This window comes from Hydractinia symbiolongicarpus, chromosome 2 (assembly GCF_029227915.1).
Source record: "Hydractinia symbiolongicarpus strain clone_291-10 chromosome 2, HSymV2.1, whole genome shotgun sequence".
NCBI classification, from domain to species: Eukaryota; Metazoa; Cnidaria; class Hydrozoa; order Anthoathecata; family Hydractiniidae; genus Hydractinia; species Hydractinia symbiolongicarpus.
The window spans coordinates 35,826,089-35,840,012 of NC_079876.1; the positions used below are offsets into that span (position 1 = coordinate 35,826,089).

The 13,924-nt window shown below is 37.0% G+C and overlaps 1 protein-coding gene across 2 annotated transcripts in view; it reads left to right on the top strand.

Annotated features, from left to right (window-relative positions):
- The first annotated feature begins 4,910 nt into the window (after positions 1–4,910).
- The window catches only part of LOC130630738 (terminal uridylyltransferase 4-like), a 38,510-nt gene continuing 29,496 nt past the window's right edge, over positions 4,911–13,924 (top strand). For both annotated transcript variants that reach the window (XR_008982113.1, XM_057444335.1), the window contains exon 1: positions 4,911–4,954. Coding sequence is in view for 1 of the 2 variants with exons in the window: in XM_057444335.1 (XP_057300318.1) it covers positions 4,930–4,954 (25 nt within the window). In the remaining variant the exon portion in view is untranslated. The remainder of the gene's footprint in view (positions 4,955–13,924) is intronic.

Below are 13,924 nucleotides of genomic sequence, written 5' to 3' on the forward strand. Positions count from 1 at the left end.
GTTTGCAAGCGTAAGCTTAAACCTCGTCACCAGGATCCTTACGACTGTGTAAAATTGACATATTTGCAACCTTTTAAATTGTCAAAAAAGCCATCGAACATGATACTGTTGAAACACGGTGGATTTTAGTGTGGATTTTCCTTGTACATCATCCGAGGAGCCTCCACACTACAATATAGGGTGTCAAGCTGCAAGGGAAACAAAATATTTTACTCTGCAACTTGAAATATTTAATTGCATCCACATCATGGCAACATAAGCATTCTGTTTCCGCAGGCATCACACAACAATTCTCACACGAGCACCAATTTTTCACATCTGAGTTTAATCGGGGCGTTTCTAGCGGTGGTGCGTAATCATTTTCATCGTCATCGTAAGATGGAATCTTTCGTTCACCCAATGAAATTTCCGGCTCAAATTCGAAGTCAATTGCTGTGGGAAAGCTATTAGAAGCCATGTTTACTCGTGAAAAAAAGAGAGCTCTTTTTTATTTATTTTTTTACATCGTCGAATCGAAGTAACAACTAACCAGGGGGCGATCTCAATCTGTGCAAAAACGGGAGCTGTGACTACGTCAGTTGCATAATTGCGCATATAACTTTTTTGCCCAGGCCTCAACCGCGTTACAAGAGCACGCCATATTGAAAGTAAGCATGGCGAAGGAAACATAAACAAATGCAGAGTATCACCAACTGGAGAATACTCAAGGTATAAGAGAGCAATTTTCGTTATTTTTGAAATATGATACAACATACAAGGAGTATTACTGTGGAAAGTTTATCATTTCTTGAACATGATAGTTTAGTAGGCGACGTTTCGGGAGATCCTTCTCCCATCATCGGGCAAAGTAAAATGATGTTGCGCATGTATTTATATAATTGCAGAGGATCGAAATTCATAAAAATTAACCAATCAGAAACGAGCTGATAATTACAGTTAATTACGGTAATTAACATTTTCGGACCTGGATGTAGGTAACTACTTCTTCTGTAGGGCTGAAAAAAAAAAAAAAAAAAAAGAAAGTTTAAGCAACGAGTACAAGAACATATGCGCGCAGTGAGAAACGGAGATGTGAAGAAAAACGAAATTGCGGACCACAGCTGGAGCAGAAGTCATCAGTTTAATTGGGATGAGAAGAAAATCATTGACAGAGAATCCAGAACAACGGCCAGGAAGATTAAAGAAACCATCAACAGTGTAGAACGTAACAAACACATAAACAGCATCTCGTATCAACTTCCTGAGATTTGGTTACCAGCCCTACAGAAGAAGTAGTTACCTACATCCAGGTCCGAAAATGTTAATTACCGTAATTAACTGTAATTATCAGCTCGTTTCTGATTGGTTAATTTTTATGAATTTCGATCCTCTGCAATTATATAAATACATGCGCAACATCATTTTACTTTGCCCGATGATGGGAGAAGGATCTCCCGAAACGTCGCCTACTAAACTATCATGTTCAAGAAATGATAAACTTTCCACAGTAATATGAATACTGAACAGACAAACCAAAATAATATCTTCAATAATACAAGGAGTAGTTGATTTTCTACCGGATAGTACCTTTAAACGTCCTCTAGTAATGTTTATTTTTCATATAGAAACTCACATTTTTCTGAACGCACATTTGATGTACATATTTTAAGCATTTTTATTGGTTAAAACCCTTTCGATTAATCGAAAAAGTTGAACCGTTCCGATTGTTTAAAAATCGAATTCGACAAGTCTGAACATGCCAAAGCATAGGATTTTTACATGATTCACGATCTAATTTGTTGAATTCGACTAATCGAATTCGATTAATTGGATCGTGTATTGCCGCCTTAACCCCATGTATTTTCCTTTTTTTCATGAGCTTACAATAATGTGGTATAGCTAAGTTATGATACGTAAATACTACTCTTGAATGACCCTTTAAGTATGTGAAACCACATAATAGAATATCAAATTTCGTGTTTTTCGTAACTTTTGTGTTCAGTATAATGGATTAGTATTCGTGTGAGTTTTTTAGTCTCAGGAAATCTTTTTTTGGTGCATTATTATTAATGTCAAATGCTGAATTGCTTGAGTTTTTTTATATATTGTGGCAAGGCTTTAAAATTTCGAAATTTTGGAACAAAATAAAAAAAATACCTTTGGGAAGAGTTCATTTCTTGTTTTTTGCAATAATAAACATACTAAACTTATTAATAAATTTATAAGAAGAATGACACTTCCCATACTACTCAGTAAATAAACTAATGGACAAATTTTTCTCCTCTAAAAGGAATCGTGAAAATACTGTCAGAGGAGCATTGGATTCTAAACCTTAAATACTTTTTAGAAATGTTCAAAACCCACGCAATTAAATTTCCAGAAGATAAATTTTGATTTATTATTTTCTGCACTCGTTTTCGTCTGATTTGTTCTTGCGTTGTTTTAATGTCTACACAACTTCCGAATTCTGCGCTACTTTGTTCTCACTTATGAAACTTTCCGGTAGTTTAAATGGGCACTCCAGTAAAAAAAAATATATGAAAAAAATGTTATTTTGATAAGACAATACATAAACATGTCAGATTAAACCTTTTACAATCGTTAAAAATCTTTATTTATACCTTAATCGGGTCTGTAAATATCTTCAATTTTAAATAAATTTGCAAGGTCGCGTAAAGTCGAGAGGACTAGGTCCGAATAAATAAGCATACGTCACATCATGCAAAAAGTCCGTAAGCTCAGCAGCACACCTGCCAAAAGTTTGTTTACTTACTGTTTACATTGTTCGTTGATAAGACGTCTTGTAACAATGACGAAGATTATAACTTAGAAAACATAGAATCAGATAATTCTCTTCACGAAATAGACTTTACAAAGCTACAGCCACACGACCTCTTGTGTCTCACAAGGGAGAAATTAATAATGATGCAAAGTGACGAGCTGTCTTTTACTGACTCAAAGTAACGTTCTTAGCAAAATATTTTCTTTTTAAAGAAATAAAAAATATATTTAATCGCTTTTTTTTACATTTTTTCAAAAAACTTTATCGTTTACTTCAGTAAAAATCTTTTTAACTTCACAAGCCAGTTTATTTTTATTTCACAATTCAGCAATATTTTTCCTCCGCACGCGCTTTTTTGCGCACAAATGCAAACAAATTTTATGTAACGTTGAAACATTCATTCAAATGTACGGAAGCCGAGAAGGGACACTAAAAAAGAAATCGAAATCAAGAAAAGATAATTCAAATCGAGAAAAGAAAATTCAAATCGAGAAAAGAAAATCAAAATTGAGAAAAGAATATTAAAATTGAGAGAAGAATAAATCAGAAGTAAAAAAAAAAAGCATAAATATCGGAGAAAAAGAAAAAGGTTTGAGAAGAAAATTAAAAAAGAAGTATTAATTAATTTCGGTTGACGTGTTATTTTGTACCAAAACATTGATTGCAGATAAAAATGGCGTACTGTGTAGCGTGTGGATGTGAAGTCAAAACAGAGCATACTTTTTGTGGGAAATGTGGCGCTAGAACATCAGAAAACGATACATCTTGTACTCCATCGAATACGGTGCCTTTGAATAGTTTTACCGAGAGTCGAGAAAAATACAGACCCTCTTCAAGCCTGGTACAAAGAGAGACATATTATATCATCAACAACAACATCTGTAGCAGCAAAACCATCATCTGCTTCTATGATGGGAACAAATAATAAGCAGAAGAACAGTTCAAAAGAATAAAAAAATCGGTGATTATTAGTGTTGGTATAGCCATGCGGGATGAGTACGGAGAGATGAGAGTTGTTCGCAGTCGAAAAATTCCTCTAAAAGTATTAGAAGCATCATAGGGAAATAATCTTCACGTCTTGACATTAATTTAATGAAATCGTTCGTTCGTTTATTCGTTCGGCAAATTGTAAAAAAGAAACGTAGAATTACTGACATCAGCATAAAATTTAACCGTTTTTTTTTTTACATTTAACGAGCTATACCTCGGTAAGCCAACAAGTAATTTTGACATATACCGTAATTCCTCGATTAGGCGCCGCCCTCGAATAAGCGCCGGACTTTTAGGCTCCTTTTTAAATAAGCGCCGCCCTCGAATAAGCGCCGCACCTTAGACTGTAAAAGCGCGCTTATTCGAAGCATTAATTGATAAAAGGGATACGATAAGACCAAAACGTTATATTTTATAGTGGACCAATTCTTGGCCATCTCAAAGTAACCCCTTCCAAACCAGTGAATCTGATGTTAAAGATGCGAATGAGCCATTCCAGCTCATTGATCCTGACGAGGAAGGGGATAAAGATGAGAATGTAGACATTGGCCAATTTCATTTATTGTCAGTCTATTTTTTTAATAAAAGAGAAACGATGAATCTGTCTGAAATCTTTAGTTTTTAAATAGGCACCACCCTCGATTAAGCGCTGCACCAAAAAAGTGGAGTTTTGAATAAGCGCCGCAGCGCTTAATCGAGTATTTACTGTAATACCATTTTTTGTATCCTCTCTTTGAGCTCTATCCAGTAGTACAAGTAATGTTTTGAAGGAAATACTTTCAAAATTTCACATGTTCAGGGGGGGGAGTACATGAAGTGTAGAAAGCGCTAAACATTGTTAACTTCAAGATATGTTAAAGTAACAGTAGAAATCTCGACCTGATTTCATATTACAGATGACCTAACTGACTTTTAGGTATAGTTTCAAATCTCTACTAGATTTTGTTAGGTTCCCTTTTTCTCTCCGGAGCCCTGACGAAATAACTCTAATCAAAATTCCTGAGAACAAGACAATAAAACAGTGGAATTGATAAGTACTTTTATTCATGTTGTATAAATAAATAATGGTTTTTCTAAGAAGCCCATTTGCATAGCAGTTTTTTCAAGCTGTGCAAGAAACTTATAAATTTATAAAATTCTGTAATGAAAGAGGTCGATGCACAAAATATTAAAATTTAATGGTGACATTGGCGAGACATGGTGGTGAGTAATCTAAAAAAATACTAATTTAGAGATTTTTTAAAATTTTACTAAATATAATTAGAAAATAGCAAAATAGTAAAATTTAGGAATTTAGACAAAATATAGATCAGTTTATTTCTTAAAAATAAAAGAGTGTATTCTTGCTCGTTTGAATATTCGCGTACTAAAATTCGCGCATTTGCGAAAAGAATTGGCGCACACGCATTCAAACGAAAATTAGTACGCTCAAAAACAAGTACGAATGAGGCATCTAAATGGAAAGTGTATGATGGTAATTTTTTAAATTATCTTGTCGAATTATAAAAGAACCCAACAAAGGGATACAATGATTGGATAGCAAAAGACGGAGTTAATAATCATGCTAAAATCACTCATTTCGTTAACAAACCCCACTTCTTAATTATCACGCACATGGCTGAGATATTGCAAGAATGGACAAGAACATACAAGAGAGACTAAGTCGAGGGGAAACGTCTTTTTAAAAAAAAGAACTTTGTCAACAATACACGAGGTTATGTTTTTCTACTCGAGTGATTAAATAACTGTGGTCTTAGTAATTGATTAAATATGATTTGTTAATAACCTCGTTCAATAGTCTTTTAAGAAAATAACATCAGGAGAACTAATTTTTTGCAGGAATATTTTTTTTAAAACTTTTGCATTTATTTTTCTATTGAAAATGTTTTGACGGAATTTTCCCATTTTCCCAAGCCATTTATACTGAGCAGTCTATTTCTATTAGGGATAATGTTTTATTTCTATATTTCTATCAGCTCGCAAAATAATTCTGGATAGTGTAGGGAGTCAGTAAAAAACCACGGTCAAACTCTCATAAAAATATCATACAGAATTTTCACTTGTGACGTCACAACTTTTCAATCCCTATTATTCATACAAATAATGCGGCAAATGAGTTAAGTCCCTTTTATTCATACAAATAATGTAGCAAAAATTCGCTGACAGTCAACGCATGCGCAGTAAATGCCCAGCCTGTAGAGATAACTCCCTATCATGCTGTGCTTAGTCACGCAGAACGAGGGTAAGTCCCTGCTATTTTGCGCTTAGTTATGCATTTAAAAGAATACAGCATATGAGTACGAGGTAAAGTCCCTACAAATCATGAAAAATCAACGCAGGCGCAGCAGCATCCCACATACCGACCAAACCAAGGATAAAAAAGAGGGTTTAGTGATAATGAGTTGGTTTAGTAATGCACCAGATCATATCAAAACACAGGACATATGCAACTGGATAGTTGAGGTAAGGCTTTTCTGTCTCTTGTACAGAAAGAACGACTGATTGCGATAAGAGTTATAAACGAACTGCCACAAGAAGGCCGAAGGCGCGAGAAACGTGAGGAGGACTGGGGACTAACAGAAGCGAATCTAAAAACTAAAGAAAACCTAACATCCTCCCCCGCCAGGCAAAAGTAAGAAGCCTAAAAAAAACCGTAAAGCATAAAAAAACCCTATAAACTATAAAATAAAAAGTTTAAAATAAATGTAATATTTACATGTTCTTGACCCTTGGAATGTTTGCATCGTCAACAAAGGAAACGTCTACCTTGGATTGCGGAAAATCTTCGTTCGATTTCACTTCGAGTGGAACGAGTTTGTTGATAGGTCGGTCGACGAATAACGTTTTTCCATTGCGTACGTATCGAACTCTAGCACCTCGAATCTTTCCATCTGAGGAAGGCTTGATATTTTCCACAATTCCAACTTTCCATAACGTTCGTGGCCGTTTTTGTCGTTTATTAACACCATATCTTTCACTCGGATGGTTTCACCACTTTGTTGAAACTTGGATCGTTTTTGCAATTCGCGTAAATTTAGCAGATATTCGTTGTACCACGATTCCCAAAAATAACGTAAGTTTTTTGAGATATCAACAGATTCTTCGATCGTATAAGCTTGTGTGTTTAATTTCCTACCAAAGAGTAAGTGATTTGGTTGACACCAAATCACTTACACTTTGACTCTTGGTTCGTCGAATATAAATGTTAATGGACGATTGTTGATTACCACTTCGATTTCCTTGAGAATTGTTAACAATTGCTCGTAATCAACTCTTTTATTTTTCAAATATTTTTTAAGACATCTCTTAGTTGATCGCACCATTCTCTCAAACATCCCACCCCACCACAGGGCCGCTGGCAAGTTGAATTTCCATAAAATCCTTTTCTCTGCAGCAAAGAGCTGTGTTTCTTCTGAGATAAATGGCGAACCATTATCAGATATAATAACATTGGGAACGCCACGTGCACTAAAAAATCGAGTTAAGCCACGGATGCATGTAGTCGCGGAATAATCAGGAACTAAGTCCACGTAAATAGCTCTTGTCGAGGCACAAGTAAATAAAAATATCCATGATTTATACATAAGGGTGGCCGCGTCAACAGGAGCGTAGATACTTCGAACATAAACGGGACCAGCGTAGTCCAGGCCAGTACAAGTGAAGGCAAAACTGTCGTTAACTCGTGCAGATGGAAGATCAGGTGGAGCTGGATAAGAATACGGTTGTCCATCGACAAATTTACAAAGTACGCATTTACGAAGGAGGAGCTTGATGTAATTTCGACATTTAGGAATCCAAAATCGTGATCGTAATTCGTTAAGTGTTCGCGTAAACCATTATGTGCAACTGTTTCATGACAAAAATATACTAACAACGCAGTGAACGGATGGTCGCGAGGTAGCAAAATCGGAAATTTAGCATTATAGGAAATCGGAGCATTTTTCAGTCGTCCCTTACATCTATAGATATTATGCTCGTCTTTGAATACACGTAGATCTCGTGACAGTTGGTCAAAATTCGTTTGTTGCACCAGGGACTGTTGCGTAGCTATACCGGATCCATAATCGTTCAGCGTAGGCGAACTCATCGTTAGTGATGGTTAAGGAGAGTTGGCGATCCTCTTTCTTCTTCTTGATATTGTCAATAAATCGAAGTGCGTAGGCGGTGAAACGACTCAGTCTTCTAAAAGAACTAAACTTAATAACATTAAAGCAATTCAGTTCAATTTGGCTTACCTGTGTAGTGTGACTTACTAAATGGAGTACCCCCGTCAAAGAATCACTAGAATCTGTACAAACCCAATCTATATCACTACATCCAACAACACGACCAACTTCAAACCCGCGAAAATCAACATCAGCATTTGACAAAAAAACCGGACCACCGAACCACAAATTACTGTCCTTCAACTCTGACAACAAACAACCTCTTGAGATGACATCTGCAGGGTTTTCAGTGGACGTAACATGATACCAAGAGGAAATACAATCCACTTGGCGAATTTTATCAACACGGCGCTGAATATATGGCTCATAACGCTTCTGGTGATTTGTGATCCACGACAAAGCAATCGTTGAGTCAGACCAACAGTAAACTTTAGATATCGGTAGAAGCGATGACAAGTGATTAAAAATAACATCGATGTGGGTACTTAATAACCAGCATGCTTGTAACTCGAGACGAGGTATGGTTGGCGGTTTGAAAGGAGCGATTCGAGATTGTGATGATACCAATATGACACGACAATGACCCAACGCATCAATCAAACGCAAGTATGTGCAACAACCGTAACCGTAACGTTCTGACTAGCATCACAAAATCCATGGAGTTCAACCAATGACGCATTTCGAAAATCACCATACCATCTTGAGACACACACCTCCAAACTACCCCTCATATCCTTAATAATGGCTTCCCATTCAACCAACAAGTCTGCCGACAACCTGTCCTCCCACGAAAGTTTAGCTAAACAAACACGTTGAAACAAGACCTTCAGACGAAATATAACTGGATTAATGATGTGTAGTGGATCGTATATCGAGGCTGTATATCGTAATAATTCTCTCTTGGTTGGTATGCTGGACACTGAAGATAAAAGCTCCTCCATAGAGAGGTTTATAATGTCGGTATCTTTGTGCCAGGTCAATCCTAACACTTTCGTAACATGATTGGATGATGGTCGATTGTTAACCATAAACTCTAAAGATTCGAAATTTGATTCAAATTTGCGTAAATGAAATGACGCCTCGGCCAATCTTGATTTGCATGTGTTGAAAAATTTATAAGTTTGACTATCGTTATCTGCACCACTAGTTAAATCATCCACGTGTAACGATCTCAAAAACGATGAAGCGAAATCCGGGTGACAATTGTCGTACGAATGAGCGTGAATAATCAGAGTGCTCGATAATAAAAACGGCGACGATGTTAATCCGAAAGGTAAACGACAAATGCGATAGCTGCAAAGTTGAGCGTCCATGATGTTACTCGGAGTTACACTGTCAATATCTTCAAAATAAATGAATCTAATGCGTACAACCGGACGATGGGGGTAAATAATGCGCTTTTTGCCAAGGAAGTTCTGTACCAATTTTTTCAATGATATTCTTATCGAGTTGTTCCTTTAGTATCGAGTTGTAATTACTTAAAAGAGAATCATCTTGAGCTAGCTTATCTCTCAAACGGAAAAATCGATTCAAACAAAGTGCATAATTATCCGAAAGAACTTCGTACTCAGACTCTTTTTTAAATGGAAGCTTCACTTTATAACGACTTGTATGCTGATCAAAGGTTATAGATTTGTTAAAATCGGCTACATCAAATGAGTGTTCTATTTTCGACTCTTCAAGCGGAAACACATGTTCAAAATCAGAAGCTAGTGCATTAGTCGAATCGTTACGTTCACTTTGTATAAATAAAACATGAGATGATAAAACAGAGTGATTGCAATATAATCGCAGGGTCCGCTTAAAACATAACCAAACTTGGTTTTAATAGCGATTGGACCTTGCTCTCCTCTAACAACTTCATTTTCTATAAACGACCAATAAAAATCAGCGCCAATGAGTATATCAATACCTAAAGTGAGGTTGTTTGGATTGTTATCTGCCAACCGTAAATTTCGCAAGTGAAAAAACGTTTGTTTAGCAACGTCGATATTTTGAGAAGAAACTGGTGCGCATATATCCTTTACAAAACAGGTTATGTCGACTTCGGAATTATCAGAAGTTTTTAAACGCAGGGTAACCTTCTCAAGCGTTTCTTGAGAATTCTTTTTACCAAAAACTTGTATCGAGATGTTATCTTCGCCGATAGGACGCAACTGTAACCGTGATTTCAATGCAGGTGTAATATAAGAAAGTTGAGAGCAGCTATCAAATAGTATTCTTGCAGATTTCGAAATGTTTTGTGCAGAAGGATTGGACACATTTACATAAGCGGTTTTCAACAAAACACTTTTAGATAAGTTACTGACTGCGACGCATGATGTCGATCCGGGATTATCCTTATCATCGTTTTCTTCATTATCTTTAGATTGCTTTTTTGGCGCACAAATAGAAAACTGATGTCGCCTTTGCCAGTTAAAACATTTGATTTTTGACATACAATTTTTTGCCATGTGTCCAGATCGTAGGCAAATGAAACACAACCTTTTCTCCTTGACTATATTACGCCTTAGTTCCACATCAGTTATTGTTCTACATTCAAACGACTTGTGGCGCACAAAAGACACACTTAAGATCAAACTTTTTACCATGTTGATTAAACAAAGAGTTGGTAACTAGTGCTGCACGTGAAACAGGTGTGCGATCTCTAAAACCTTCAGAATTATTTTCTACATGCGGCACAACATGTTTTCTCACGTGCTGATATTTCGGTTTTAAAAACATCTAAAACTTGTCTAATATCCCAACATTCATTTTGATTAAATTTTCGACTGACCATTAAATTAAGTTCGGTAGGTGTGTTTCTGCCATTAACACTGGAATGAGCAGAGGTCCGTATCTTTCTTTTAGTAAATTTAACGCGACTTCGTAATTATTGTTTGTTAACTTTATACCCTTTAGTGTCGATGCGGCGTCCTTTTCCACCAAATTTTTCAAATAGGTTAATTTTTGTATGGGTGACAGAGAATCTTTTTTGTCAATTGCACATTCAAAAGAATCAATAAAAGTTTGCCAATTTGAGGGTTGGCCGTCAAATGTTTTAATTTTTATACGAGGTAATTTTACGTTTGATGCTGAAGCACTTGAACTAAAACTCCTTTCTGATGACGCAGTTTTCCCAGTTTTATCGATGAAAGAATCAATCTTTATGATTTCAGTTTTAAATATTATGCTAAATTCTGTGGATAGTTGTTCTGCAGCATCTAAATCTGAATCTTCCTTGTCTGATAAAAAGTTCATGACAGCTTCGTCCAAAGTTTTCAATTTTTCAAATTTTTCACTTAATGTATTCTTAAACGATAATATTTTAGAATAATCCGCATTTTCAGTATCTTTGATTTTTTCGATTTCAGCGTTAGCTTTGTCAAACAAAACAGAAATGCCCCTCTTAACCGTACCTCTCGACCTTTCAGCTTTTCTTAACGTATCCATACTTCCTTAAGCGCAAAAGACAAAATGTAAACAAATAACGTCAAGTCAAAACAAACCTCAAAAACAACGTAAAAACATCAACCAATACCGTAGTCTACCAACTCAAAAATTCAAACAATAAAACAATAGTGATCTCTCCGAGGGCTCCAATTTTCTGTCTCTTGCACAGAAAGAACGACTGATTGCGATAAGAGTTACAAACGAACTGCCACAAGAAGGCCGAAGGCGCGAGAAACGTGAGGAGGACTGGGGACTAACAGAAGCGAATCTAAAAACTAAAGAAAACCTAACAAAGGCCTCACATGTCCGAATATGTCTCTGATCAGTTCAAGACTCAAGACATGTGCAACAAGGTTGTTGAAGAGGATTTTCATTGTTCGAATATGTGTCGGATCAATTCAAGACGGAGTACATGTGCATCAGAGCCTTTGAAGAGGATTTCTATATGTTTAAGAACACACCAGATCATATCAAGACACAGGACTTGTACAACTGGATAGTTGAGGAAAAGCCTCACATGTTCGAATATGTCCCATACAAGCTCAAGACGAAAGATATGTGGAACAAGGCTGTTGAGGAGGATTTTGATATGCTGGAGTACGTGCCAGACCGGCTCAAGACGCAAGACATGTGCGACATGACCGTTGAAGAGTATTCCTACCTGTTCAAGTACGTGCCGGACGGATTCAGGACGCAGGACATGTGCAACTGGATTGTTGAAGGTGATCCCCATTGGATCGAGGATGTGCCAGACCAGTTCAAAACGCAGGGCACATGCAACAAGGCTGTTGAAGAGGATTCATGGCTAATCGAATATGACCCGTATTGGTTTGTTACCCAGGATATATGCTTTAGGGCTGCCAAAGATGAACCTGAACAACTCGATGCCTATCGTAAGAGGAAATCAGGGAAGATCGGATTCGGAAAAGAGCTGCTTCCATTGGCCTGGCATCCTGACAGGGTCATAGATTGGTGCTTTTCGGAATATGAAAAGGCAGATCTTGAAAAGTTGTGGTTTTAATTGGTTTTTGAGCAATTAAAACTTTGGAATGAGGCTATCATCAATAAAGTAGTACTCTGTTACTGGTGCTCGACAGAACTGGGCGACAAAATAGACATCAGGTGTCCTATGAGATACAACCCCCACAGGTGAGTACAAAACATACAACAAAATCTGGGTTTTTTCAATTCAAAGAAAACATGTCTACTCATAGGGCCAAACACGAAGGTGAGTACGTGTACGAGGGCTATTTTGTGGAGATGCGTGCTGCTTGGCTTATGTGGAAGAGCAAAAGGTGTATGACAGCGTACGAAATGTCGTTGTGGTTGCTGAAAAGGCGCTATAAGTGCCTGCCTGCCCTGGACTTGAGACGCCTTGTCAGATTTAGGCACAAATTGATGTAAAATATATTTTTGGGATAACCAAGGTTATCTTACAACCTTCAGAGTTATAAGAAGAAAAAAATTTTCAATGATAAATAAATGTGTAATACGCTTTCAAAATTCGAGGAAAATGTAGTAGCCCTGATATTTACAGCCGGCGTTGGTGTTTCCCTCCCACTTATGGCCTTCTCACTGATGCAAGAATCAGCAAGGAGAAGGAGAATGAACAAAGAATTCAAGACCTAGAGGATCGTCTGTAAAATAAATGGAACAATGTAATGACTGCGAAGGGGTACTCGATGCATATGTTGGATGCACCTATGGACGAAGGTTCATGATAAAGACTAGGATACTATGCGGGTACTGTTATCAGGAATATATCATGTATGACGCGGTTAGTTGCGTATATACAATGAGAAGCAATCCTCTGAAGTCGTTTGAGACACAATAAAGATGCTAAAATTCGGAAAAAAGCTTGTGAAACCTCGAGATTCCTACAATTTTGCTGCTACGTTTACCGACATCAACGATATCAATGTCGAATATATCACAGTATCAGATCCCTTTCGTGCCAATGGAGGTAAGGATCAAAGATATATTGTGGGGTACCATATGAGAGACCTTATAGTAGCCCTGAGGGTAAAGACACCCAAGATCTGGTCCCCACATGGCGTTACCCGATACAACGCCAGTGCAGCACCAGCGATGAGTATGGATTTTAAAGAGTACCCTAATTAGATCGAGAAGTATCGCCAAATTTGGGCTAAAATCGCGGAGTTGATTTTTAAAAAACTGACGACAAACCCCGTCAAAAAAGGGACGTAACGTGAATGCTAAGCTCAAATACTACAAGGAGGCTATTACCACCAAACTTTATGGTATGCCGGTGCCCTATGATGATCTTTGCAAACTCAGTGCCATCCTGGCCATATCATCGGTATATATGCAAGGTAAAAACTACTACCCCCAGGTACATGTCGTAGAATTTCGGTATAAGAACTTCAAAAAACAATGGCTGCTTAGCGAGGATTAAAAATCATATATCTGTAGGCCCCACAAGACCTATAAAATATATAAAATTAATGCTTTAAGCAGGTGGAGACTCTAGGTAGCGCTTGCATATTGCACAGACTTCATTGCCTACATATGGCTAAAATAAGGTTATTTTTTCCTCCTACCAACATAGGCCACA